This window comes from Rhinolophus hipposideros (genome assembly GCF_964194185.1).
Source record: "Rhinolophus hipposideros genome assembly, chromosome: 2".
In the NCBI taxonomy this organism is placed as follows: Eukaryota; Metazoa; Chordata; class Mammalia; order Chiroptera; family Rhinolophidae; genus Rhinolophus; species Rhinolophus hipposideros.
Window position 1 is genome coordinate 103605675 of NC_138048.1, and position 27283 is coordinate 103632957.

Here is a 27283-nt window from a genome sequence, read left to right on the forward strand (position 1 = left end):
TAGACTATTTCTATGGAGATAAAATTTCCCTCATTAACTTTTTGTTTACCCTTAGATATATTTCCACTGTTGTATTTACAACATTTCATACATGTGATTTACTATTGTTCTTTTCTTTCACAACTGAATCCACAGTTGGGCCGTTTAATTTCTTGGGGTGTCTGGTTGAGCCTACAGACCCAAACTGTCACAACATCTAATGATTCCTTTCCAATTCTATTGTGTTGCATTCATGAGGTCTACGATTTTTCTTCACTTTCCACTAATTCTTCTAAATTAATTAGGGAAGGATGCAATCAAAGATTCAAAGAATTATGCAAACTTTGAACAAGTACTGAACAAGCAAAGAACGCAACATTGTGGGCAAGCAGGAAGCACCACAAGACAACAGTTCAAAATGGTCCTTCATCAGCTTAATATGCACTTGAGGCCAGGTGTGATGGGTCATATACAGTGTATGAGTAGACACTGCACAAAGTCAAATGCATGAGAATCAGGGGTGTCTGTGATCTGGTCATGTTAGGAACACAGACCCCCTGAGGTGCAGAGATCCGCTCCTGAATCATGATTCTGTGCTCTGCTGGAGAGTCTTGTCCTCAGTGACCCCAGGGCCCCTGCAAATATCAGCTGACATATTATTGCTCCTTAAGCACAGGTGTTTCCCCCTCAGCTTGGAACTTCCTCATTTCCTACCAGGATACAAGGAGGAAAACTGGTAGACAGGGACACCTCTGCGATACACACTTCCTTAATCCAAGTAATTGATATTCAACCTGTGTATCTTTCAACTCAGACTATCTAGGGACATGCAAGTATTTTGTTTATTTTATGGTTATTACTATATGGTTTTACAGTCTTTTACCATTTGACGTTGAGAGTCAAACTCATGTATAATGCAGAACTCTGGGAAAATTTGATTGATGGGATAGATTGCTAACACATTTAAGGAAGAGCTCACAATTCTCAGACTGGAGTCAAAACAATGGAAATTCTCTCCAAGTAAATGTGTAAGTAACAAATCTCTATAAACTGAAGAACTCACCAAGTACGCTATAGGAAGGGAAACCTCTCCGAGAGAGTAATCTTGGCGTTGGCTCATACTCCTCCTGACCCATTAAACTGTACAAGGGCACAGGTCGTTAAAAGCTAAAATTAACACTTCATAGGTCTTGCCAGAGAGTTCTGATATCTTCCATATTCTTGTGGCAGACCAACATCCATAGGTGGTGCCATGGGAAAAAAATAAGAATTGAGTTTTCTGCCTTGGTTTTTCCAGCAAATTCCACGTGGGCAGCCTGTAAGTGCCATGTGATAACCCCACTGTGGTCACACTGACTCAGCAAATATTTATTGGGCGTCCACTATGTGCCTGGTACAATGCTGGGTGCTGGGGGTAAAGAGGTACATGGGACAGAGCACACGCCCTGGAGCCAGGAGATCTGGCCCCCTTGAGCAGCCCAAGTATTCACTGGCCATGTGGTTTGGGGTCAGGTCTCAAAAATCATGTAGATTCTAGGCACTGGAAGAGTTCCTAGTGAAAGCAACACTCCACACCAAGTTAGTACGAGCTGGATTAAATCCCAGTTCTGTCCCTTACCAGCTGTGTGGTATGAACCTGTGGTCATTTATAAATGGCCAGAAAGGACGAAGCAGCAGCTGAAATGGGAGAGTAATAGGGACATATGAGGGAAAGCACAGGGTTCTAATTTCTTCTTCTTTTAAAATCAGTTGGTAACTTTCACATAGTTAAATATAATAACACACACTTCTAAAGTGTACAGCTTGATGAGTTTTCCACATGAATCCCATGTAACTGCCACCTAGATCAAAATATAGAATATTTCCAGCACCCCAGTACATATAATTTTTAAAGTGAAATTACCAAAAGTCAAATCTCAGGACTTAATGTCAAGGTTACCACAACCAGATCTACCTGGCTGCAGAGCCACTTCCCAAGTAGAGGACATAAGTTACAGTCTCTCTTTCCGTCCTTCTGGTGACCAAAGGTACCACTTACAGACTGGTCGCTGGGGTACATGGAGCCTGTAAGTCTGGCATGGAACAAAGTTTTGATGTACACTAAACTAACCGGCCAATCCAAGGATGAAATCTACAATCTTGTCCTCTTTGTAACACCAAACTCAAAGCACTAGTTGAGTACTACCCAGGCCAGTTTTTCCTTGTTGTAAAATTTATTGAACACTTATCATAAAATATTGCATGACAAAAATGAAGTTGGAGGGATATAGCAGTATTATGCATGGTAGCCAAAAGTTGGAAACAACTCAAGTGTTCATGAATGGATAAACAAAATGTGGTCTATCCACACAATGGGATATTATTCAGCCATTAAAAGGAATGAAGTACTGGTATACACCACAACATGGATGAACTGTGAAAATGTGATGCTAAGTGAAATAAACTAGACTCATAAGACCACATACCATATGATTCGATTCATATGAAATTCCAGAATAGGGAAATCCATAGAAATGAAAAGTAGATTAGTGGTCACTTAGGGCTGGTGGTAGAGATGAAGGATACAGAGTTAATAGCTAATGGGGTTTCTTTTTGAGGGGATGAAAATGTTCTAAATCTGACTGTAATGATCACTGCCCGTATCTGTTGACTAGTATACTTTAAATGACTAGTATACTTTAAATGGCTAGTATACTTTAAATGGGTGGATTATATCGTATGTGATTATATCTTAATAAAGCTGTTATTTAAAAAGAAAAAAAAATAAAGGCAGTGAAATGTAAATTGAACAATCGTTCGTAGTTTACTACCCAAAGATACTCACCATCAACACTGAAGAATATCCTTCTGGTACTTTTCTATATACAGTTTTGTTGTTTCACTTGATTGTGATCACACAAAATATAGAGTTTTATAGTACTGGCATGATTTCCAATGTACATGAGTCAGGCTTTAGTTGCCAATAACAGAAGTTGCTCGAGCTATTTTAAACAGAAAGAGATTTAATGGAAGACTTTGGTGCTTACAAAACTGTTGAAAGAACTGGAGAAGAGACTCTTGGCTGGATCTCCAGGGATAAACAACTCTGCAGAACTGACCAGCCAGGGCAGCTGCTAGCATAGCCAGTCAGGAAGGTGGGGGTCAGGAAGCTGCCACCGGAACTACTGAATCCCTTGTGAGCAGTGATCCAGGGACTGGAAAACTACCACTGGAACTGTTGGCTTCAGACCACTGTTAACAGAGATCACTGGGACCTCTGTTAACATTGCCCTCCCTAACATACCCACATGCATACACATTATGCCTACTAGCAGAAATCACAAAGCTCACAGAAATGTGACTTCCTCAAATAAATGCATTTAATTGGCTACACTTAAGTCATTTCAGGAACCCTAGCTGCAAGGGAGTCTGGAAAATATGATTGCCACCTTTCCAGGATCTGTACTCTAGGAAGGTATTTGTCCATGTTGTTCTAAAATTTACAATCTTTTAAAATAGCGGTATAATTTTTCATTGAATATATATAATATAATATATAATATATAATATGTAATATTATATATATAATATTACATATATATGAGGTCCAACAATTAAATTTGTGAACTTGTTGCAATGACGTTGCTAACCTTTTTTGATATCAGAGGAATTATTCATTATGAATTTGTACCAACTGGACAAACAGCTAACCAAGTTTACTACTTGGAAGTGCTGAAAAGGCTGCAGGAAAAAGTTAGACGACTTGAACTTTTTGCCAACCATTCATGGCTCTTGCATCATGACAAAGCACCAGCTCACATGGCACTGTCTGTGAGGGAGTTTTTAACCAGTAAACAAATAACTGTATTGGAGCACCCTCCCTACTCGCCTGATCTGGCCCCCAATGATTTCTTTCTTTACCCGAAGATAAAGGAAATATTGAAAGGAAGACATTTTGATGACATTCAGGACATCAAAGGGTAATACGATAACAGCTTTGATGGCCATTCCAGACAAAGAGTTCCAAAATTGCTTTGAAGGATGGAGTAGGTGCCAGCATTGGTGCATAGCTTCCCAAGGGGCGTACTTCGAAGGTGACCATAGTGATATTCAGCAATGAGCTATGTAGCATTTTTTCTAGGATGAGTTCATGAACTTAATTGTCTGACTTCATATACATCAACACTTAATTCATCAACTCCCACCCATTTAGGATAGTTTGATATTAAAAATATTAATATTCCAAAGCTTACTATTATCAATATTGCTGTGATGATAATGCCAATAATTACAATTTATTGAATGCAATTTATTGAATGCTTCCTTCTCGCAGGCAGTGTGTTAGGCCCTTTATCGTCATTATATTTGTCATTCATTTTTAACACTCATAAGCTCCTTAAGAGGTAGCTATTATCCCATTGTACAGACAACAAAAGTGAAGGTTAAAGAGAAGTCAAACCTAGACGTGACACCAAAGCTTGCAGCCTTAACTATTATATAAATACTCATGGAGGGGAAAGGCTTTTTTCATATTAGAAATAATTTCAATAGAACAAATAATCAGAAATAGAATTAGTGGTTCCAAAGCTGTGCACATTTCTAAGGCCCTTGAAACACATTAGCAGGCCAGACCCCCCAAGTCATTATGGTATCAGGACTGGGAATGCTTCAATGGCAGGAACTCACTTTTATCATGCGAATGCCTCGCAGGTTGCCTGGCACATTGTGGCCACCCCATGAATGTTTCTTGAATGAGTAACTGTGTTTGTGCAGTAGGAGTTTATGAGAGCTCTGCAATTCTAAGAAACGCATGCCTTTTGATGGGTAAGATACAAGCTGCCTCTAGGTTAGCCCAGCTCTAGACCGCACATGAACGAGTGCCTGGAACAGGCAGCCCTCAACCTGTTTGTTTTAGCCACGTACACATGCCAGGTGACTCACCACACAGACCCCTGGCTCAGTTGACTGTGAAGAGGTCTAAAATGACTTAATAAGTCACGCCACAGCTCATCTGAGTTACCACGCACTGGCTGGAAATTGGGAGAATTTTATATAAGTGCAACTGCTTCCATTTGGATTATTTAGTAAGTTAACTGCCCTATTAAAGGACAATTTTCCATATAAATATTAGCAACTGAAATATATTGTCATAGTCCGCCAATGCCAAAGGAAAGTTAGACCGTAAATCCAATGCCTTCAGAAGTTACATTAACCAGTATAGGCCCCGAAAAAGCCTTGATAAGCCCTGCCCTACTTCTCTACCAGGACGAGGAAGCAGCAGGAGTACCCACATAACTCCCAGCTGAAGGACTTTGTATTGCTAAAACCTTGGGACCTCAATGTACTGCTTTTCCCTGCAGAGCAAAGATTGGTGGCAGGATGGTGTTCGTCTTGGGAATTTCACCAAGATGACAAAAGACCTGTTGAACATCAGTTGGCCTATAACCAGGTGAGTCTATGTTCTAACGGGTTCTTCTATCTTTCAGACTCTATCATGTGGGGTTTCCACAATTTTTATTCCCCCCAAAAACATCCTAAGGTTTTTAAAGATCCTCCTTTTAGTGCTTGCTACCTGACCTACCTGTTGGACAATACTATTCAAGGGTCTTTAAAGGGATGGTTTTGCATTATCAATATAGAAAATACCTGCAGAAAAACCAGATATCCTTCGGCTAATGTGCACCAGACTGCTGTCACATCTATGAAGCTACAGCAGCTTCTGCTGACAAGGCCAGAGGAAGGCTGGGAGGCAGTATTACCCAAGTAGACCTTAATAATTTTATTTATTCCACATGGCCTAAAAACATGCTGGAACATAACATGCCATAATTTTTCTGGTGATTTCTATGAATCACTTTTTAATTATGAAGAATGTTTTTAGAGACACTCCTGAGAAATTCTACCCAAGGTTCTCTTGACAACCATCCCATAAACCATCTAAAGTGTAGCAGCTTCCGTGGCCAACACAGAAAATCAACTTTAAAGCATGGATTCCTAAAAGATACATCAGTCATCTTTGCTGAGAATGAATCTCACGATTTACACATGCAAAGGGTCACTGAGACATTTAGATCCACAAACATAACTAGAAAAATACATTTACTGTCAAACAATATTCAAAGCACTTTGTAAAATATAAATTTTCTAACTTCACTTGGAGCCTTTTTTTTTCTTTCCTTTTAGCTAGGAATTTTCTCTGTGTGTCTAAATAAGTGCTTTCCACCCTCAACGGAAGGTTTTCAGCCTCTACAGGATCTGCTATGTCTTCGGCTGGAAGGATCCTTCCCTCTTGGCTCAATCCAGGCCACTCGGATATTAAAATGTTTGTGCAAGATACTGGACGTGAATTTCCATTTCTGGAACTTACTTTCAGAATATTCAACTGCTGGATCTCAAATAATCAAGTAGGATCCAAGTACAGTACTCTTAAAGAACAGATGGGCGGGGTTGGCCCTGGAATTCCAACAGTTTTTGCAGGTGCAGCTCTCCTGGCTTCCACTTTCCTTCATTTGTCAGAGTTGACAGCTTCTCCAGAAATGATGGTGTAGGCATCAGGCTAAATAGAAATATAAATAAGTCAATTAGCTTTCAAGGGCGCACCCTGTATGTTGCTTAAACAGGCAGGTATTTTCTGGTGAATTACTTTAAGTAGAGTTCAATAAACACTAAAATTATTTGTGCATAGGAAAAAACGGCGCTGATCTTTTTCCTTCTTGGCCCCCAATTATCCGGGAAGTAAAGCAAATTCACATACGAGCTTTCCAGGACTCACTACCTTGTTTAAAGTGCTCACAATGTGTTTGAGGCTGTCGCTCTCAGGACTCCAATACAAGTGGAACATGGCCCGTTGCCTCGCCAGGAGCAGCTATTAATCTATCCGTCACCGGACCGTGTTCACCTCCGCGGTTTTCTTTACCCCGACGCCTGCCTGTATTAAATCAAAAGTTAGATTTCCAAGTATCCACCTCTGCTGTTCCCCTATGCCCAGCTCAGGGCCTGGCAATCCGTAGGAACTCTCCAAAGTGAAACGCAAGATTAAAACTAGGTTTCTCACAGCACCATAATAAAGCAGTTTAATTGGCTTCGACCTTGGGATCGCACGAGTCCCCCCAGCCACGACCACACTCGCACCCTGGCCACCCCTCCCGTAGTACAGAGGAAAGCGACGCGAAAATTCCCCTGGATGTGAAAATCTGCACGTCCAGCGAGGAAGGCGCCCGCCTTGTTCAAAAGCTTCGAGAGAAGCACAGAAAATTCCGTAGTCAGGTGAAATAATAGCTCTGTCTACGTCGCAGGACGAAAAGAGCGTGGGTGCAATCACCGAGGTTATTTTGTTTCCGTCCTCTACAAAATGAAGACCGTGCTGGAGTTGAGGCCAAAATTATTCATAAGTCGCACAGTTTGAATCGACCCTGTAGCTTATCAGCCAACCGATGCTTTTTGCCAGGGAAAAAATATTCTTGAGTAGAGAAAAGGGGCTCATTTTAAAAGTCTTTCGTTGTATACGAAAATGTGCTCTACCTCTAGCGTCCTCCTTCGGGGTATTTGCTCTGGCACCTGGAAGGAATTCTGTTTCTGAGCAGTTAAAAGGGGACGACGGACGACAGAGGGGAGTTGGACCTTCTTTCCCAATGGGGACCACGCCAGGGGTCCCCTTCACCACCACCTCGGATAGCTAAACTGCCAGCAGGAAAATTCCACTCCCGACCTGGGCTGTGTACATGCGCGCGAGCTGCACTCGGCTCAAGGGGCTTTGGAGAATCCCAAGTGAAAGTACCAGCCTCTAATTCCCACCACACATCCCCCCACGCACTTGCACCACGTCCCGCTCTCTCCCGCCAGGCCCCTGCGATCCCCAATACTTTAAACACACACACCGGTCACTTTGGTCCCTACCTCCCAATTGGAAAAAATCGGGGGCGGGAGAGCGAAGCCGAGGACGAGCGACGGGGGTTGGGGGAGGAGGGCAGATGGTCACAAGGTCCGCGGACAGCCCCACGCACGCAAGTGAGCGAGCGGCACGCACCCCTCCGGCCTGCGCCGCAGCAGGAGCCCCAGCACCGCGCACGCCCTGCGCACAGCGCGCAGTGAGGTTCCCCAGTACGCACGGCGCCTCCGCGGGGAGCCCCGGGCGCGCGTGCTCCGGGGCCTCCCCGTGCCTGTGCGCTGCGCCCCGCACCCCCGTGCGTGCTGGCAGCCCCCTGGCGTCCGCTCGGATCCGCCCGAGTTCCCCGAGCCCTCCACCCTTCCTGCTAACTGAGACCCTCCTGCGGCCTTGCGCATTGCGCCCCCTTCCGCCTCTCGCCCGAGACCGGCTTCTAAGCCCGCGGGCCATCCCGAGACTGCGCGCCAGCCAACGGCGGGAACCACACCGCAAAGTATCCCCGAAATAATCCCCTTCGGAGCCCGCAGTCAGCGCCGGGAGTAGGTCACGAATTCCTTCTGCGGAATTAAGACCTCTGGCGACCGGGAAGCCTGACGCTGGGCCCCCTCCGGCAGTCTGGTCCCCGAGTGTGGCCGCAGCTCCCACAGCCGGGTTTCCGCCCAGGGCGGGAAGGGCTGGCTAGGGAGCGCCCCCACCGCCTCGGTGCCCAGCCAGACGGGGTGTGGATCCCACCGGCGTCGGGCCCCGCCGCCGCTCAGACCCGAAGGCCGGCGTTGGCGAGCGCGGCCCCTCTGTCACCGGACGGCCGTCGGCGGTGGGTGTCGCCTCCTCCTCCTCACCCGAGGGCGAGTGTGTTCCCGGAGACACAAGTCTCGGGAAACCCGTCTTCCGGGCCGGCCTTTGAAAGAAAACAAATAAATATATATACACATATGTGTGTGTATGTACATATGTGTATATGTTCATATATATATTCATATATAGGAATCCGCACGAAGCGGGAAGACGCCACGCCCGGAGCTGGGGTGGCGCGCGCCCAGGCCGGGCTGGAGGGGGCAAGTGCAGCCACCCGCTGGCCGGCCGGCCTTTCCGTACCTTTCTCTACTAAACTTCCAAAGAATGAGCGTGCCTCCTCCTACAGATTTGTTTAGATTCTGGAGAAGGTTCCCCAACGTTCGCTTTGCTTTGCAAAATAGCCCCCTTATATGAATGAAAGGAAACGAGTTTGCGTCTTGAAAGTCCTATAATAGCCCATATTAGAGTCAGCCTTATATTAAGGGTTGCCTATTACTATTATTACCTACTAGGGAAAAAAACCTGAAGTCCACCGTGTTTGTGCTTTCTTTGATATGCAGAAATAGTTGTCTCTTGTAGACAGGTTTTGTTTTTTTAAAGGAAATGTTTCAGTCGATGTGTTTGAAAGGCGGTTTCTTCGCCGTCCGTAATGAACTAGTTGGTTTTCAGGTTGCAAGGCGGTGTGTAAATGGGGAAACCACTGAGGAACTTCAGCGCACATCAGACGATCAGACTCCTCCGGCTCAAGGGTTTCCAGACGCGACCCCTGGCTCACTGGAGGCGAGAAGCCGGGTTTTGCCGGGGAGCGGGGGGGTGGGGGGTGGGGGGGGGCGGCCTCTCCCTGAGCCGGGATTTTGAGGCCACGTTTCCGTAAGCGGGGCCGAGAATCCTCCCGGAGGGGACAGCGGGAGTTCCGTGCCCCGGGTCGTTGGAAGGGTGGGAGGAGGTCGGCGCAGGACGCTCGCTCCGCTCTGTCCCCTTTGCGGGTCCTCGGCCGGTCCCTGAGCTCCAACCCCGAGCGCGGGTGCTGCCAGCACTCCGGCGGGATCCCTGCCCTCCCCCGAGGACACTGGCTGTCTTTGTGCTTTGGGGAGGGGCGCGCCGAAGTCCCGGCACCTTCCCAGAGATGGGGGAGAAAGCGCGGCCAGGCTTGGGAGGCAGGGAAGGAGAACGCAGAGGAAAGGGCGACCCTCTCACCCGCAGGTAAAATGAGAACTTTCCCGCGGCGGTTTCCCCAAACCAAGAGCAGCTTCGGTGGCTCCTGGCCCTCGCTCCGGGACCTTCCTAATCACCATAATTAATTACCAGTGGCACTAACTGTTTTTGCGTCGCCTTCAGGGAGGAGAGAAGTAGGCAGCGCCTATTCCGCTCCTTGGACAGGAGGCACGGCCTCGACCAGCCCCCTCGAGTCCCCAGTCCCAGAACCCGAAGTGTGATGGACAAACAAGTCCGAGGAGAAGGACATCGGACTTTGCGGAGGAAAAGGACATCGCTCTTTTCGGAATCGCAGAGAGCAGAATCCGCCTGGAGCAGGGGTGCCTCCTTCCCTTGCCCGCGCCACCCCCTCGCTGAACCAGGGCACCCCTCGCCCACGGCCAAACGCTCAGGTGCGAGACAGTCCCAGGAACTAGTGCACGAAGGTCGGTCTGCCCTCGTTACTGCCATGTCGTCAGATCAGACAGACGCCCGCTGACCAACCTAAAAGCCAGAACTTTCTCCAACGTAGTGACTTCCAGGGAAAGGATTTATTAAAAACAAAACAAAAAGATAAGTTCGCTCCCTCTGCGACTTGGGAATGAGTGAGCAGAGTCAGTCACTGCCGTGACCTCTCAAGGAATGAATCATTATGAAATCTGCTCTGGGTACCTCTAATTACTTTTAATAATGAGGAGTAATATATATATATATATATAGTACTTGTCTCATCCTTTCTGGGAATAGCCGTGCCCCCAGGTGGTGATACCTCCATAGGGCTTACACAAAGGAAGAAGTGAGAAATCGAGGCACTCTTTGGGATAGGTCAGACTGAAAAAGAGTCCCGGCCATGAAATGGTCATAGACGTTGTACTACTGGGCGCAAGCCGGATTTCTGGAGAAACCATATCATGCTAATCGCCTGTGTAGATCAGGGCTTGTAAATGGAATGGGTTCATATCTCAGCCGTCCTGGATTTTCTGTTGCTTCCGCTTGCTCCAGCGGTTGAAGTTCTCCTTAATCACCACTTCAGAGAGGTTCGAAACTCCCTCCCCCAAGTTTCGTGCTAGGAATGGAAGGAGTCCTCCCCCACAGCCCCCATCTCTTTAGTGACAAAGTCTCTTAACCCCTTCTGCCACAACAGCAGCAGCTTCTACAGGAGCCCAACCCCCGTGGAATATCTGCGCGTTTCCCGCTGGATCTCACGCGAAGACCGGTTTCCGCGGGGGATGGGCCTCAGGTAGGCGCTGCCCGAGCGGCCTGGGGAAAAACAGTTGCGGAGCATCTGAAGCGGAAAATCCAAGCAGATGTGGAGCGGCCTGGGCCCGCCCCTTTCCTCTCTGGGCCTCAATTTCTTCCATATCAGTTTCCTAATGGAAAATTTCTAAGAGGTGGTGGGTAGGCGGAGGCGTGCTCCCGCGCCTCTGGGTGCTCCCAAGAGCGCAAAGCAGGACACGCTGGGGACGATGGCGCCCTGCAAATAGGCCGCACGCTCGAAGCTCGCCGCCGCGATGCGCCAGACCCCTCTTCCCATCTGTCCACTTCCTGCCCCCAACTTTCCATCATTCCAGATTCTGCGGGTTCTTTCCAGGCCAGTAAGGGAACCGCCGGTCCGGGGTGTTGTCCCGGCGTGGGAACTCATTCGTTGCGTATAAGCCTCTCCCCTAGGTCTGGAAAGGCCAGTCTCGATACTCTGGGTGAGGCGCTGGGCTTTAGGTCCAAAGCATACACCAGGACGGAGGTACTCCCCGCGCCAAAAGCCCAAGAGCGAGGGACACGCAGCAGGTGCCCCAATCCGAGGCCACCGCAGTTCCGCCTGATGACTCCAAATAGCACGTGTTTAGTGCATTTCCCAGTTTATACAAAGCTTCTAGCCTATAGGTGTCTGCTCAGTGTCCTGGTCGGGGATAAAAAGAGAGCCCTGCTACGGCCCTAACCAGGCGCTGGGCGGTGGGGGAGGGCGGGGAGCGCCCGGGAGGGCTCTCACTTCGTTATTCCACACAGGCATTACTATCCTTCCCACCTGGGAAACTTCGACTGCGCCCAAGGACTTTGGGTACTTTTGGTGGTGCAGTCGGACAGACCAGGTCATCTCCGTGTGTGTGTGCGCGCGCGCGTGCTGATGAATGTGTTTGGGGCGGGATACAACGCCCGCTAGGGCGTTTGCTGGGGCAGGCTTTGGGCCTGAAAGTACCCGACACCACACCTCTGCGAGTCTCCAAACACGCCTCTGCTACCTTTGAAACCACGCTAGTCGAGGCTGTCTTGCCGGGGCGAAAACCGCGGCTTGTCACTGTGAAAAGCCGGTAGCCAGATCTCAAGTCCGCTTTCCACAAAATCTTGGAACTTCGGTTTGAGAAAAGTTTCTGTATCTGTTTCTTGTCGAGTTTCTCCTACTTCCACTTAGCCATGGTTCTGCGATCTGGGTAATCCCTTTCAAGCCCGGGAGGAATTCTCCCGAGTCCATAATTGAGGATCGGAAATCTGGGGGTGAGGGAGCCTTAAATCCTCCCCGAGCTAGGGAGGTGCAAGAGCTCACTCGGGGGCGGCCTGCGCAGGTGGCGGCGGGACCCAGCCCGCAGTTCCTTCTCTCTCGGAGCCCCTTGGAGTCCCGGAAGCCCCCAGCCGACAACTGTCCACGCAGCCCCGCGCGGGACTCGGAGCAGGAGGGCGGGCCGCGGGTGCTCCGTCTGGGCACCGCGTAGCCGCGCCGCTAGCGCACTGCTGGAAACGAAAACGCGCTCGTGGATCCGAAACCCCAAGGGAAAATACCGGTTCCTCCGTGCGCCGGGTGTTTGGTGGGGAGCCCCCGACTTCGAAGCTCGAGCGGCTTTGTGCTTTCAGAGCTCCAGCCCTGAGAGCCAAGATCAGGGCTTTAGGTTCGGCAGCGTGCGGGACCCGGTGAGGGCCCAACCGGGGTGTGTGCACTGTCCCTCCCAGCGAGGGAGCGACGATGCCTCCAACCGCTGTCGAACTTCTGACCTTAAGAGGGATCCTCGGAAAATATCCGGAGAGCCTCCTACGGAAAAGTTGATCGTAGGCCCGGCCCTCCAGGCGCGAGGGAAGGAGAAGGGTCCTGGGTCACCATCCGGCTGCGAGCGCGCCGAGCCCCAGGCTCCTCTCTTGCCGGGAGAGTGGGGTAGCCCCGAGAGCTGAGATCTCAGCGCGGGACCCGGTGGCCGCGGCTTCTCGCCTCCGGGCTCCAGGTCAGGCGCCCACAGGCCCACAGCCCCCCAGGCTTAGGCACACGGCGGAGGGACCCCCAGGACCCGGCGCCCTGCGCCCACTGATGTTGCCCTCTGACCTCGCGCGCCAGGGAAGCTGTCGTCCGTCCGCGCACGCGTCTGCACGGCTTCTGAGGGGTTCAGGCTCCTAGAAGGGGTGGGGGCTGTGCGACTGCGGCGGCGGGATGTAAGGAGGACCCCACCCCCGGGTTGCAGGCGCGGGGAGGGTCGCGGGTGGCACAGGAGGGCTCTTGCCCTAAGGGAGAGCCCGGGCCACCCCAGGGTCCCCAGCTGCGCCTCCCTATTCCAACTGTCTCCTGTCCCATCACCTTGGCCCCCATCAGTGCTCCCCAGGATCCTCGCGTGGCGATCCCTGTATCTGAAGCGCCCTCCGCAGCCCGTATTCCCCCAAGTTCCGGCTCCGCTGGGTCGGGCTGTGGGAGCGCAGGCTGGGGGCCATGTTTCCGCCGCCGCCCTGGTGGAGGCCTGGCCGCAAGGCTCGGCTCTCCGGCCCCCTCTCGGTACGGCCCGCGCGTCCCCGCGGCCTGCAGCCCCTCTGGGTAAGGCGCTCGTCTCCTTTCGCTCCCAGGTTTCCAGGAGAGAAGGGTCACTTGCGAGTCTTCCCGCACCCTTTCCTGAGACGGGGAACGGGGGGGCTCGGGGGTTCTTCTCTTCTGGCCTCCCTGCATTTGGCTCTCGGAGCTGCGTGTGATGGGTGAGGGCGCGGGACCTGCGCGGGCTCGGAGGACTCGGTCCTTCCCCGAAGGGCACTTGGACAGCGGGACGCGCCACCTCCCCGGCCCTGGAGCCACAGAGGAGGAGGTCTCGGGATCCCTCTCTCCCTCCGTCTCTCCTCCCCGCCGCCCTTCCGAGCGCCCAGGTCACGAGACCTGCCCGCCAGAGCCGGTCCCCGCCGCGCGCCGTGTGCACTCACCGCGACTTCCTCGAGCCCGGGCTCGCGCCGGTCTCTCCTGGGAGCGTCCCTGGAGGCAGAGCCGCGGAGGCGCGCCTGTAAGTCCCCGGCCGCCGCGCGGTGGGAGGCTAGGTTCGCCGCCCCCGCCCCCGCCGCGGTCCCTCCCCCCGCCCCCCTGCCTGGGCCCCAGCGGCCCAGCGCTCCGCCCGAAGGCGGGTCCGCCATAAACAAACGCGGCTCGGTCGCACGTGGACCGCGGAGCTGCTGTACTCCCGACAGCGCGCGGGCTCCGGGAGCCGCGTCTCCAGGCGCAGGGAAATCGGGGAGGGCAGGAGCGCGCGCCCGCCCGGCCCCAGCCGCGCCCGCCCGGCCCCGCTCCGCTGCTCTCGCGCTCCATGGCTCCGCGGCCGCCGCCGCCCACGCCGCCCTCCCGTTCGGAGGGGCCTCGGGGCAGCGGGTACGGACACTCGGTCAAGGACTAAGCCGCACAGCCGAGCGCGCGCCGGCCCCTCTCCATCCCCTACCGAGAGCAGAGGCGCGGGAGAAAGCAGAAGGAAGGAAGAGCGAGAAGAGACGAGTGGGCAGTCGGGGCCCTGGTCGCCGCGGGACAGTCCAGCCGGGAGGAGGCTGCGCCCGGGCGGCGTCGCTGGGTTGCCCGGAGCCCCGGGGCTGCGGCGGCGGAGAGGCGTTCCGGTGCCTCGGGCCGGCCCCGCGCACCTGCCCAGACTCCCCTGGCCCTCGGCACCCCCTTCCCCCACAGCCACCGCTGCAGCCGGAGCGCGGCTCCGCGGGCCTGGAGCACGTCCGGGTCTAATATGCCCGGAGCCGAGGCGCGATGAAGGAGAAGTCCAAGAATGCAGCCAAGACCAGGAGGGAGAAGGAAAATGGCGAGTTTTATGAGTTGGCCAAGCTGCTCCCGCTGCCATCGGCCATCACCTCGCAGCTGGATAAGGCGTCCATCATTCGACTCACCACGAGCTACCTGAAAATGCGCGCCGTTTTTCCCGAAGGTGAGGTAGCAGTGGGCGGCTGGGAGCGCTGGGCAGCCCGAAGGCCTTGGCTGGAGACGGGAGCTGGAGCCGGCCCCGAGGGGCCACCTCAGCCTCCCGGGCAGTGCCAAGGTGTCTTGGGGAGCCCTACTCGGGGGGCTTTAGCTCCTGCTCGAGAGGGGGGCCAGGGCCTTGGAGCCCCGGAGACCAGACCATCTCCTGGCCCAAGGCTGGGCTGGGACGAACCAAGAATTATTCAGTGAGAGTGCTAGTCCATTCTGGCTGGCTTTCTTTTCTTTTTTCATTCTTTAACTCTCTTTTACTTTTCCTTCCTTCATTTCTATCTATTTTTCTGTGGAGGGGAAGCATGTGCACCCCTGTGTGGGGTGAAGAACGCTTGCTGCTCCCAGCTGCGAGAGAGTGGAGTGCACCAGAGCCTGGGTTCTGCAGGCCCCAGCCTGGAGCAGAGCACTTGTGGGGGGGCCTGGCCTCACGCTGGGGCCTCTCCGATCGCCTCTTCTCAGCTTGCCTCCTTTGGGGCTGGGACTTGGGCGGTCAGGGTAGGAGAGAGGGTGAGTTGGTGAGGCCAGACTGGGCAGGAGAGAGGGAGAAATAATTAGTTCAAAAATGGCAGGCAGGCCTAAATACAGTCTTTTTTTTTTTCTGGATTGGAATTATAAACCCGGAGGGGCAGGTGCTATGTGGGCAAGGGTCTCCTGGACCCATGGGTCCAGCAGCCTTGCAGTGGTAAGAAGTGGTGGGGTGCTTGGACCGGCATTCCCTGCCAGCACTCGGCCTGTGGGTGACTGTGGCAGCCAGTCTGGGCGCCTCTGAGCAGCAGGGCTGGGGGAGGCCTGGTCACCACAGTATTTGCTTTTGGTGTTCCGGTGTTTTTGAACCAATCTCCTTGCAGCGTATCTGTCCCCTACCAGGGTCACTGTGGCCTGGCGCCAGAGATTGTGACACTTGGCCAAGGATCCATGAGGGCTGCTGCGTTGGCCTCTGGAGCTCCAGAGCTGGCTCAGGAGTAGGGAGACAGCATCAGCTGCAGGGTACCGAAGGGTCTCTGCCGTGAAGCTACAGGTGTCCCTCTCCCCGGGAGGAGGGGGACTCCATTAAGGCAATTCCCCAGCCAGGTGATCAACCCAAAGTGTGTAAACTCAACATTTTGCAGTTGGCAGTGTTATTTGTAATCGTCTCTTTACACCATACCATGTCCCCCAGTGGAGCCGGGGGCGGGGGGGGGGGGGTGCTGTCTGCCAGCGTAACCTCCAGCTCTGCTGCGTGGCTGGCTGGTGAGCCGAGGGTGCCGGAAGCTGTGGCCCGGGCTCTCCTGTGCCTCTCAGCTGGGCCGTACAACCTCTGGGCGCTTTCCTTCTGGTAGCAGGAGCCCGTGACCTGCGGGCTAGAGCCCAGCACACATTCTTTCCCTTTCTATCCCTCATCGCCCAAGGTGCCCCCTCCTCCAACCCCTTTTGCTGGAAGCTGTCCTCCAGTGGTCACTATTTACCTGCCCAAGGGTGCCACCTCCACTGGAGAAGCAGAGATGATTCCTCTACAGCTGAAGTTTCAGTGAAAATTAAAAGAGAATTAGGTTTGATACGGGCCAAATCTTTCCCATCCGGGAAGGAGTGGTGGTAAGTGGTTTGTTCCCATGAGCTGTTTCTTTGTCCAAATGGTACAAAGCAGGTGTGGACCAGACAGGACACACACTTCGCCCGCCCCAATTGGAAATAAAAATGAATGAAGAAATGATCCGAAGATTACATGATTTGCAGCCAGTGATTTCAAATAAGCCAGAAATTAGAAAGGGAGGTCTGGAGAAAGAGGGCTAATTGTAAGCCATATGTTGTTTGGTGGATTTCCAGGAAAGCCTGCTAAAAATTGGGAACTGGTGGGTGTACTGCTTCTGCAGATATTTAAACTGGGTCTGTGCGTTCTAGCTCTGGAAAGCGAGTCTCCAGGCGTGTGGGCCCAGAATTTCTTGGCTCAGCCTGTTGCAGGAGGGCTGGCTGGGGGTACAGGCCTTGCACATTAGGCCCCTGTAGTTTGTTCACTAGTGGCCTGGTTGAGGGGCCGCCTATGTGTCTGCGGGAATGACCATCGAGGTTGGAACTCTGGGAAGGTCTGAGAGGAAGCTGTTTGGCCCTGGAGTTGTGGAAATGGCCCTGGACCTGTGGGAAGTCGATGGATAGGGGACCAGGAAGAGCTGGGGGTCCCCGGCTGGCTGTCCCGAAACGCTGGAGCAGGGAGTGGGGGAGCTGGCCTGGGGGGTGGACAGACAACCTCTGGACTCTTCTTTGTGCTCAGAGGTCTCTGGCCTGTAGCTCTCGGGGCAGCAGCACCATTTCCAACTAAAGCAGTCATGGGGCAAGAATTGCGAAGCCGGGTGCTGGGAGAGGAGAAAGACGCACATAGAAAGAGCTCAATTATGCAAAGTTACTTGCTCGCCCCTCTGGTAGCTCCCAAGGGCGGCACGCAGAAGCGGACCCGTAATTGATTTAACCTGTTCTCCGGAACACGGGTCTGCGCTGGGTGATGTGTTGTGGGATTGGGATGGGGTCTGGGAGAAACGCAGGAGTCAGGACGCGAGCATTAGGCAGGTTATAGGGACAAGCACTCCTGGGCACCGGCCGGAACTCCGGGAAGAATCTGCCGGGTTCTTCCCGCGGATGGAACCGAGATGCCAAGCGCCACCTCACTATTCCATAGCCCCAGAACAGGCGGGATCCCTGGGTGAAGAAGGATCTAGGATTTGGGGCGTCAGAAAAAGAAGGAAGCACAGGGATCACCAGCCTAGCCCTTCAACTTGAAGAAATTGAGGCCAGAGAGTAGTGGGTCTTCTTGTCCCACACCCGGGGCAAGAGCAAGCAGTGGCTGCGGTGGCAGCCTTTGTGCGGTCTGCTCTCCTGCTGTGCAGCAGCAAGTCCTCCTCCCCCATCTCCTTTCATCCAGAGCCTGTCGGGGGCAGGAGGAGAGAAAGAGGAGCCACCAGGAGTCCCTCGCAGGGGCAGCGAAAGGCCCCCGGAGCCAAGGTGGACACTCCAGCCTCGGCCAGTCTGTAGGCTTGGGGCTGCTGGAAAGTTTTATAGTCTTTCAAGGCTCTGCTCTGTCAAGCTGCCCCGCTAGACCCCAGTTTCCTTGTCTGTAAAATGGACCCATTGGCAACTCTATGGCTGCGCAGGATTCCTGGGATCATTGTGAGGGCTCTGGAGGTGAAGTGAAAATCTAAGTATTCTTGAGCCAGTCATTCCGTCTGGGAGCTCACAATGTTTCCCGCCAGATTTGACTTCCACAGTGAGTGTCTTACTCGGGGACCTCTGGGACTCAGTGCCCAGGCTGGAAGACCCGCTGTTTCCTGAGCCCCCACGTTTTTCCCCCTTTAACAGCGAACTAAGAAGTGGGAGGTAGATGGGCAGAAAAGAGGGCAGGCGAGCAAGTCTTCCTTGGGAAGTAGACTCAGAATTGAACACTTAGTGAGCTAACGGGTAGTTGGGAAGGCCAGGTACACACAGGGCTGAGGGAAGCCTGCCATCTTTGTAGTGTGGCCTTCCCTTCAGAGGTGGGGGTACTGTGGAAACACAGAACCCCCGTGGGTGGGCAAACTCTGCTGCTTTCTGGCCACAACTGCATGGTGACCACCCCAGGTACGACACAGGGCAAGTTCACCATCCAGTGGTTTACACTAGACTTCAGAAGGTGGGAGAGATTCAGGGCTGCAGGAGCTCCAAGGCCCAGGTGGAGGGTTAGGCCCCTTCCTGAGAGTAGTGAAGGATTTGAGTGCTCAGCAGAGAGGCAGAGCATGGAGTTTTCCGAGGGCCCTTGCATACAACAGGCTGGCAGGAGGAACTGACCACAGGTCCCACTTCAGGAATGGAGTTGGAAACTGAGGCTGACTTTGAAAAGGAGAACAGAGCCCCCCTTCCCACAGTCCCAGACCTGAAGACCCAAGATAGGTGTGGGTGAAAATGGGGGAGGGCCTGGAACATTTATTGTAGTCATTTACTTAAAAGAAGTGAAGATACCATTCGCATATAACAAGAAGTGGGGTTGGAGGCCTGAATTATTCCAGTGGTGGGATTTGTCTGAATGTAGATTCAGGGAGGGCCTCCCCTGCAAACACACACACACACACACACACACACACACACACACACACACACACACACACACACACCCTAGCACCATGGGGAGGAGGGGCTGTCCTAGAAATTGTTGGAATTGAAACACTTTGGTTTAGAGGGTTTGATGAGGACAGACATCTGTAAACAAAGGTGGGGTTACAGGTCCTTTTTGTGCTACAGCCCAAAATAATGTAGATTTTTAAAAGTTAGACTTATTTTTTAGAATAATGTGGATTTTTACACTCTCTCCCATCTCTGCCTGGAAGCCTGCCAGGCCGTGCTCCCGAGTCCAGGAGGGCAAGCTCACAGTTGCGGAGCTTGCGAAGGGAGCTTTCGAAGGGGCAGTGGCGAAGGGAGATCCAGGGACGCGGAGCCCTGGCGGTTCCAGGCGAGGAGCTGGAGTGCGCGCACCGCAGATTCAGTCCCCGGGGGCCAGCGCCCAGGACCCGGCCCGGGGCGCGCCAAGGCGCTTTCCGAAAGGAAGCCGGTCCCGGAGCGCTGTGTAGTCGCTGAGGCCCCACCTCATCTTTCCAGATCTACGCATCACTCGTTTGGGCTTGCGGGGGCCTTGCGTCGGTTGTCGGAGCACCGACAACACTGGCCAGCGGCGGGGCAGGGCCAGGCTGGAAGCCCTCTCCATTCCTGCGCCCAGTGGCGCGCAAGGCCTTGAGGTGCTCTACCTACTGTTCCCTCATACTCCCTCCCCCGGGCCGCTTTGGAAAAGGGTGCAAGGGTGGGCTTTCCAGGGACCCGGGAGAGAACGAAGCGTTCCGAGGCGGGAGAAGGACTGAAGTGTGCAGAGGGGCCCTGGGACCGTGACGATTTACGAGGGTCCGGAGTTGAGGCAGGAGGATTAGAGGCGCCAGCTCTGGACTCTTCTAGAACCGTGAGGCGAGGGGAACAATCTCTCCACATTACAACCTCGCACAGGCTCGCAGCCCGGTAGCCCAGAAAAGAGACCCGTGAGCCTGTCGCCCTGTGGGTGGTCATGCACCGAACTCGGGGTGTGACAAGCGTTAGACGCTGGCTCCTTTGTATGGGGAGAGGAGAGATTGCGGTGGGGAAGAGGGCCGAGCAGCCAGCCAGTCCTTACTTCCCCACTGCCCCACACACCCTTCTTGATTTTGGAGTGGTTTGCAATCAGGAAGTGTGACCTTGGGTCCTCAGATGGCCCACGACAGGCCACACTCCCCACTAACACACTCCCTCCCCGGAAGAGGGGTGGTAATTGGGGGTGGAGAGACAGAGGAGGGAGCTGGAGGCAGGGAACGAGCGAGTGGGAGAGCAGAAGGCTGGACCAAGGTGGTAGCAGCTACAGCAAGCACAGAGGCCTTCGGAGAGAATGGCCTGTGCGCTTAGCTCATTTAATCTCCCAACAACCCCATTTTAGAGGTGAGAAATAAAGGTTGGCGGTCAGTGCACTTGCTGGAGATCAGACCATCCAGACTGGCCCAGCTGGCATCTCAAATACTGGAGGGGGAGACAGGAGGAGGAGAGACCCCTGCGTGTCCCCGAGGAGGTGGGGGGCTCCAGAGGGTCTGTCCCAGTTTTTCACAATCCCAGAGCCAGTTTTCCATGGAAGGGTTGGGGCACAGTCATGCCCCAGTTATATGCGCCATTTAATTATCGTAAAATCCCTCTGAGCAGTGTGTTTGTTGCTGGTTTAGTTACCCAAGGCTGCGCTCCCGGAGGTGTGAGAGCTGCTACATAGCCAGCCTGGGAGTTCTTGTCAAAAGTCCAGGCCCTTTCTCCAGGGCAGGACTCATTGGTCACTGGCCATAGTCACTGTCCAGAGGAAAGAGCAAATGAGCTGCCTCCTTTAGGTCTCAACTCATGTGTCCCCTCATCTGAGAGGGACAACACTACACAGTGAGGGCACCCCCCTACTAAGTCCCCTTCCCTGGGAAATCGTCTTATTTGTGTGGTCACATATTTAGATAGCTTCTGTGGCAGAAGGGCCTGGTGGGGTTTAAACTGAACAGTCAGCTGAGTGTGAGTACCAAGGTGCAGGCACCCACACACCCTGGAAGGCAGAGGGGGAAAGGGGATACCTGGCTCCTTTACCCTCTGACAAAGTGGCTGACCTTTCCCCCCCACCTGGCCATCTGCATTCCCAGTAGCAGGGAGTCACCAACAGATTCCTCTGCTGACACGTGTAGGGCAAGTGGGATTCCCAAGCCCCTGTGGCTGCAATCACTAAATGGGGGGCTCCCAGGAGCAGGCGGGGCAGACCGCCAATGGCTGGTACCCTGGAGGAGCTGAGCCCGGTCTTTTCTTACACCCCTCCCCTGGTTTTTCAAACAAATAAAGCCCTTTGTTAGGTCGAGATAAGGGCCACACACACAGTGCCTCACTTTTTCGGGAGTATATATAGCTCACAGTACCAAGATGATTTTTTTGGTTAAAAACCCTATTTTATTTAATCTTTGCGTTCAGCCCAAAGTAGTTTTTATGGGCCGAGTAAAAAGGCCTCATGCACAGAAGTTTCTAATGGAAGAGCTGGCGGTGCCATGACACAGGGTCAGGGATGCTTGAGGGGAACCTCTCACCATCTCCGCCACCTCCCATTAGGTCAGGAAGGAGCGTTTGGATCAAATCTTCTCTGGGAAAATGGAGGCTTCAGGAAATCACAGGAAAAATTATATTAATAATGCAAGAGAACACGCACTCTGGAAGTATGTGGGTATTTGAATTACATGGAAGATTGTCCCATGTACCCACTGCAATTTTGCATGTGAGGCCAGAGCCTTCAACAAGGCTTTTAGGAGAGCCTAGCAGGGGAATCTGGTCTGGGGGTCATTCCGAAAGGTGCACATTTCCTCAGGCCACTAGACCGGGGCCCTACAATAAGCCAAGACCAGGAGGCCATGCTCACTTTCCCCACCGAGCCAGGCCAGGGTGGTTTGGGCCAAACCTGTGAAAGCACCCAGGAGTAGGGTAAAGGACAGTTACCAGGGTGTATCTGTCCATGTTTGGAAATCAGAATTCCCGAGTCTTTATTAAATTCTTTCTTCGTTCACGCCCCAGGGCTTTTACATTTTGGTTCTTCCTGTTTCTGTTCAACAGAATACCCTCGGCCACCGACCGCCCCGTCAGAGCTAGTGGCCTGCTGTTATGGTCACTCTGGTTATCCTTGCCAGAGGGAGCCGGGTGGGCAATGAGTTCCTGAGGTTCAAGAGATGCCTCTGTCCACGAAGTGGGGGCTTAGGTGCTGCCATCACATCGGGGGGATTGGGATATGTGAGAATTAGCCACTTCCTTCTGGGGAGGCCAGGCGAAGCCCCTAATTCCTAGAGCCCAGGATGAGAAATTAAAAGTCATCCCTTTTTAGTTGTCCAACAGAGTTGGCAGAGAGAAGTCTCCAAAGTCCCGGGCCCCCCACATGCTCTGGGCCAGGGCGGCTCCCTCAAGCTGGGGGTGCGTTTCCCACCTCCTGGGGTCAAGGCCACCAGAAGCCACGGAGGCTGAGCTCCTTCACGGACAGTGGGGGGACCCAGGGTTTCTGCGCAGTGACTCCCAGGCCACTCAGTCGCTGCCACCCTTAGAGGGGCTTTGTGGTCCCAGGAATCGTCCCTGAATTAGCCGCGGCTGGGCGAGGTTCCCCGCCCCGAGTGCCGGGCTCTGGCCCCGCGGCGCGCAGCGGGCAGGGGCCCCGTCTGGCCTGCAGTTCACCAGGGAGGAGGCGACGCGCCAGCGGGGCCCACAGCCGACCGCGTTTTTTACGAAGGGGAATGGGGCTCAGGCTGAAACAGCGGTCACTGGCCTTTGTCACCTCTCGCCTGCGGCCGCAGCGCTAACTGGAGGATAGCTGGCCAGGCCCCCAGCGGAAGGACTCCAGGAACCCACTGTGGGTTCTATCAGGTGGCGCTTAGCGCCGCCACTTCACCTGGCTCTCCTACTTCGGAGCCCGCAGAGGAAAGCCTGGGACCTCCGGGGTCATAGCGCTGAGCCAAGGGTGCAGGAAAGGGAGGCTCTGCTGGACAGGGCGACCTTTCCGTGGGTGAGCTTTCTCAATACTGGTGGCCTTCGTGGAAGCATGGGGAGAAGCAGGAGGCCTGGGGGAGCAGTTAGGAAACGGAGGGGCTGGAGAACCCCAAATATGTGACAACAGACACCGCCCAGTTACTGCCGAGTATAGAGGGGACTCGCACCGCCTTTGGCTCATCCCCTCCTGCCGGTAGCGCGTTTGGAATTTGCCCTTGGAAAGCCCCCGGGTAAACCGTCCTCAGGCTGCAACTCTTGGATTGGAAGCCGGGGCGGCGCACCCAGGGTGCCTGTGAGGGCTGGGGAGCCCCAGGGAGTTCTGTGAGGTTGAAAAAGACCTCCCTCCCTCCCTCCCTCCCTCCCTCCCTCCCTCCCTTCCTCCCTTCCTCCCTTCCTTCCTTCCTTTTTTTTTTTTTAAATGCAGACAAAGCTGTCACCTGGACGGCGAGGGCTTTTCGTCTGGGCTTCTCCGTCTTTGGGAAAATGCATAGTTGTGGGCGATGCGGGGCAAAAGAGGGAGGGTTCTTGGGGGAATAGTTATGGGTCAAATCAGTATCTCGGTTCAGCTACGAGGATGGCCGGTTTTAAAGCAGATTAGATTACTTTGTGGAGCTTCAAATAAAACGGCAATTTCAGAGCCGTGAGCACGTGGGTGACCTACTCGAGCTGTAGGCCAGGCGGGCTCAGTGCCCGTCGGCGCCCTTGGACCCAAGGTCCCTGCGGGAATTTCTCCTTTGGCCTTTTCCTTTTTAATCGGGGGCAAAAGGGGAAGACGGCGAGGGCACAGATGGCGGCCTGCGGGCCCGAGGGGGCGGCGAGGGGGGCGCTCGGGACTCCCCCGCGGCCAGGGTGCGGTGTGCGGGGGTTCCGTGCGCCCTGCTCTGCGCCTCGGCTTCTGGCTGGGCGCTGCGGTTTACAGGTTTGCCTTATTCCCCCATCCAGGTTTAGGAGACGCGTGGGGACAGCCGAGCCGCGCCGGGCCCCTGGACAGCGTCGCCAAGGAGCTGGGGTCGCACTTGCTGCAGGTAGGACCGCTGCGCTGGGGGAGGAGCGCCGCGCAGCCCAGGGCGGTGGCTGGCGCAGGGTGGGGCTCCCTCGTGACCCCGCCATTCCGGTCTCGAGGTGGTCCTCCCCAGGGAGCTCCGCATGGATCCAAAGGCCGCCACCAGGCTGCGGAGGTCGCCGGGAGGTGAGAGAGGGGTAGCGCCCAGAGCTGCGGGCAAGCGCGTTCCTCCCCCGCCCGCCCCCTTGTCCCCTCAGGGCAGGGACCAGAGTGGACGCGGCTCAAAAAGAACAACTCGGGCCCGACCCCTCTCCTCCCCTGCACCTCGAGACCCTCAGCTCCAGGACTCGCCACCCCACGGCCGAAGGCCGCCCCTGGGCGTGCTGCCCTTTTCCACGTTACTTCCTCCAGCAAACTTTTATGGAGCCCTGGCTCCGTGCCAGACGCGGTCCCCCGCTCTGGAGCCGGAGAAGGCACGATCGGGACGCTCTGGGCTAGAGTACGGCGGCTCTCAAGTTTGTCATTTTTGTGTTTGGAAGGGTCGCCATAAAGGACAGCATGCATACTAGACGATGAATAGTTGCCATTACTGAGCGTTTACCACGGGCCGGATTCTGTGCTAAACCCGACTGGATCATCTCGCTTCACCCCTCACCTGAATGGGTTTTATTTTTAACTCCGTTTTTGCAGAGGAGTAAATTGAGGCACTGAGAGGTTAGCAAGAGGACTTAGGTCACACAGCACGCGGTGGAGCCGGGTTCAGCCAAAGCGGCCCAGCTCACGACAAGGTGCGGCCTTCGGGGTCCCCCGGCCCACGGAGGGAGCCCTTGCGTGGCTTGAGGTCAGCCGCGTGGCGCCGCGGGCCCGGAGCCATTCAGCCCGCGCGCTCGCTAAGCACCCGCGACCTCGGGTTTCGCCCCTCGGCGTGCGGGGCGCTGGCGGGGTAACCGTGCGCAGCACCGGCCGATTTCCAGTCGGTGGCTGGAGCGAGCTGGATGGGGACAGCAACGGCTCGAGTCTCAGTCTCTCAAATGCCCTTTACAGAACCTCATCAACGACCCGATTCATTCCCCCCTCACGTCATTTGTCTCTGCCATCAAAAAATGCCTACCGAGAGCTATTTTGCATTTCCTCCCTCTATTTGGTGTTTTCTTTAAAAGGAAAAAAAAAAAAAAAAGTTGGCGGCAGGACGCAGTGACTTGGGTCAGAGTCAGCCACGAGCTCCACATTTCGAAAAAGCAGATCTTTTCAAAACTCTTTTGCCCCAAATGCCCGAGTGTGATTTATTTTTTAAAATTCGTGCTCTGGGGAAGAGAAGATCCCGGGAACGATGGAAACCTGAAGCTTTTACACCGTAAAGCCCGCGGTGCGGCAGCAGGGCGGTTGGGTAATGGTGCTTTTGGAGTCCTTCCCGCGCTCCCTGCACTCTCCCCCTCTGCTCACCTCCAGCTCCGTGCACAGTAGCTTTTGCTTGTTACACACAACTACGTATTATAAGTGGCACTAATATCAGGGACAACTAAGTGCCCGCAAACTCCAGGGAAAACCTGGCAGGTAAAGTCAACATTCTCAGGTTCATCCACTGTACATTTCTTTAATTAATTCCGCAGTGTGTGTGTGGATGAGTGTCTTTGCACTTAATATACATGCAAGCAAAATGGGAAGCTATGAAGGCATACCCAACATTTTCCATTAAGGATATTATTTTTAGCTACTGCTGGCAACTTTCAGAATTTGATTATGATAATTTTTCTGTTGTACTCATATGGCTCCCTGTCAGTGCTATGTCTTTAATGATTTTGGAGTTAAACAAGAATGCAAAATGTGCCAAAACGTTTATAAGTTTAGAAATTGCTGTATAGTTTATATTTTTGTAACGGAGTTTAGCTGGGAAAATATTTTGTGGCTGAATTAGAAATGTAAAAGTAAGGCTTCTAATCAAGATGTTGATTTCAACCTCAGCTTTGGGAAAGGTAATGATCGTTTAGCTGGCAAAGAATTTTTGCAGCAAAACTCTATTTGAGACAGCAGAATGTAAGGATATCTTTCAAGTTTCACTTCTACTACATTCTTTTTAGGCCCCCCTCCAAAGAGGAGGCAGATTTTGAAAAAAACCAAAGGTAACCTGGTTTCAATTACATGCCGTAAAAATAGAATTTGTGGCCAGAAATTAATTTGGAATATTTTTTACGGGGGCAGTATTGTGGGTTGTATGGATCTTTCACCAACTTTGTTGCTTTTATTTGGTTCAGGATCTAAAATATGAATGGGTAAATAAAATGCACTTTTCTTTTTCAAAAATAATGTAGTCTTTTTTATCCTTGCCGCACATGAATTTAACCAGTACCTTTTTGTTTGTCTTAATTACCTCTTATAATGTTACGTTCTTTTTTTGAGGGGTAGCCAACTTAGGCAAAATCAGAATATCATTTAGGTAGTTTTACTTTTTCAGAATTCATACTTTTTCTCCTTGAATTTTGCAGAGGTTATTTGATCTCTTGCAAATTCGAAATAATTCTGTAGACATAGTCTATTCAAATAACCTGGTATTTTCTTTTCTGGAGAGTGGTAGTGATCAGAATTTATTATTCAAATGGTATTTATGGGTAACTAGAAAATTGTGGCAAATAAAGCATATGTCATAATGGTATAAACACTGCCAATTATGACATAAAATGGTCTATATACTGGTAGACTGTCCCCTAAGTACCACAGAACTCCGGATTTGTGCTAAGTGCTAACATAACCCCAACAATAAAGCTACTACACTTAAACTGGGTATGATAGGAATTCTCAAATGTTTGGCATGACTTTTGGGATGTTGGACGTAAGACTGTTTTTAAAGTGCTTTAAAAGCATTCGAGAGCCTGGTGCGGGGAAATAGATCTTGAGTGTTGTGACTTACAGTCCTTATGGCCTGGGGCTCTGCTTTTTACGTTTGATAAATATCTGTTGATGATAATATTTTATACATTCCTCCATCCCAGTGACAGTACAATTATTAGATTTAACTTGAATGTATAATGATCATCTCTTACCTTGACATTTTTTCTTTTCTAGACTTTGGATGGATTTGTTTTTGTGGTAGCATCTGATGGCAAAATCATGTATATTTCGGAAACAGCCTCTGTACATTTAGGCTTGTCCCAGGTAGGTAGTACGTTTTTTTTTATTGGGTAGTACTTAATTTTGCGTGCAACCAAAATATTAAGTG

General features: G+C 52.8%; 1 protein-coding gene and 1 long non-coding RNA gene across 5 annotated transcripts in view; one reads left to right on the forward strand and one right to left on the reverse strand.

Moving 5' to 3' along the window:
- Positions 1-4229: 4229 nt before the first annotated feature.
- Positions 4230-14120, reverse strand: LOC308509511. 2 transcript variants are annotated; one of them, XR_013995202.1, is made up of 3 exons: positions 13991-14120; positions 6752-6886; positions 4230-6514 (listed from the first exon to the last, which is right to left on the reverse strand). It is a non-coding gene; the product is annotated as an uncharacterized lncRNA (long non-coding RNA). The 2 variants fall into 2 exon arrangements; XR_013995203.1 differs by having other exon boundaries at positions 4249-6514; positions 6734-6886; positions 13991-14041.
- Positions 14121-14204: 84 nt separating this feature from the next.
- Positions 14205-27283, forward strand: part of SIM2 (SIM bHLH transcription factor 2) — a 60012-nt gene continuing 46933 nt past the window's right edge. For 2 of the 3 annotated variants that reach the window (XM_081029149.1, XM_081029148.1), the window contains exons 1-3: positions 14205-14979; positions 24009-24091; positions 27130-27219. In XM_081029149.1, the coding sequence (XP_080885275.1) occupies positions 14805-14979; positions 24009-24091; positions 27130-27219 (348 nt within the window). In that variant the 5' untranslated portion in view covers positions 14205-14804. The remainder of the gene's footprint in view (positions 14980-24008; positions 24092-27129; positions 27220-27283) is intronic. The other variant, XM_081029150.1, reaches the window with a different exon arrangement.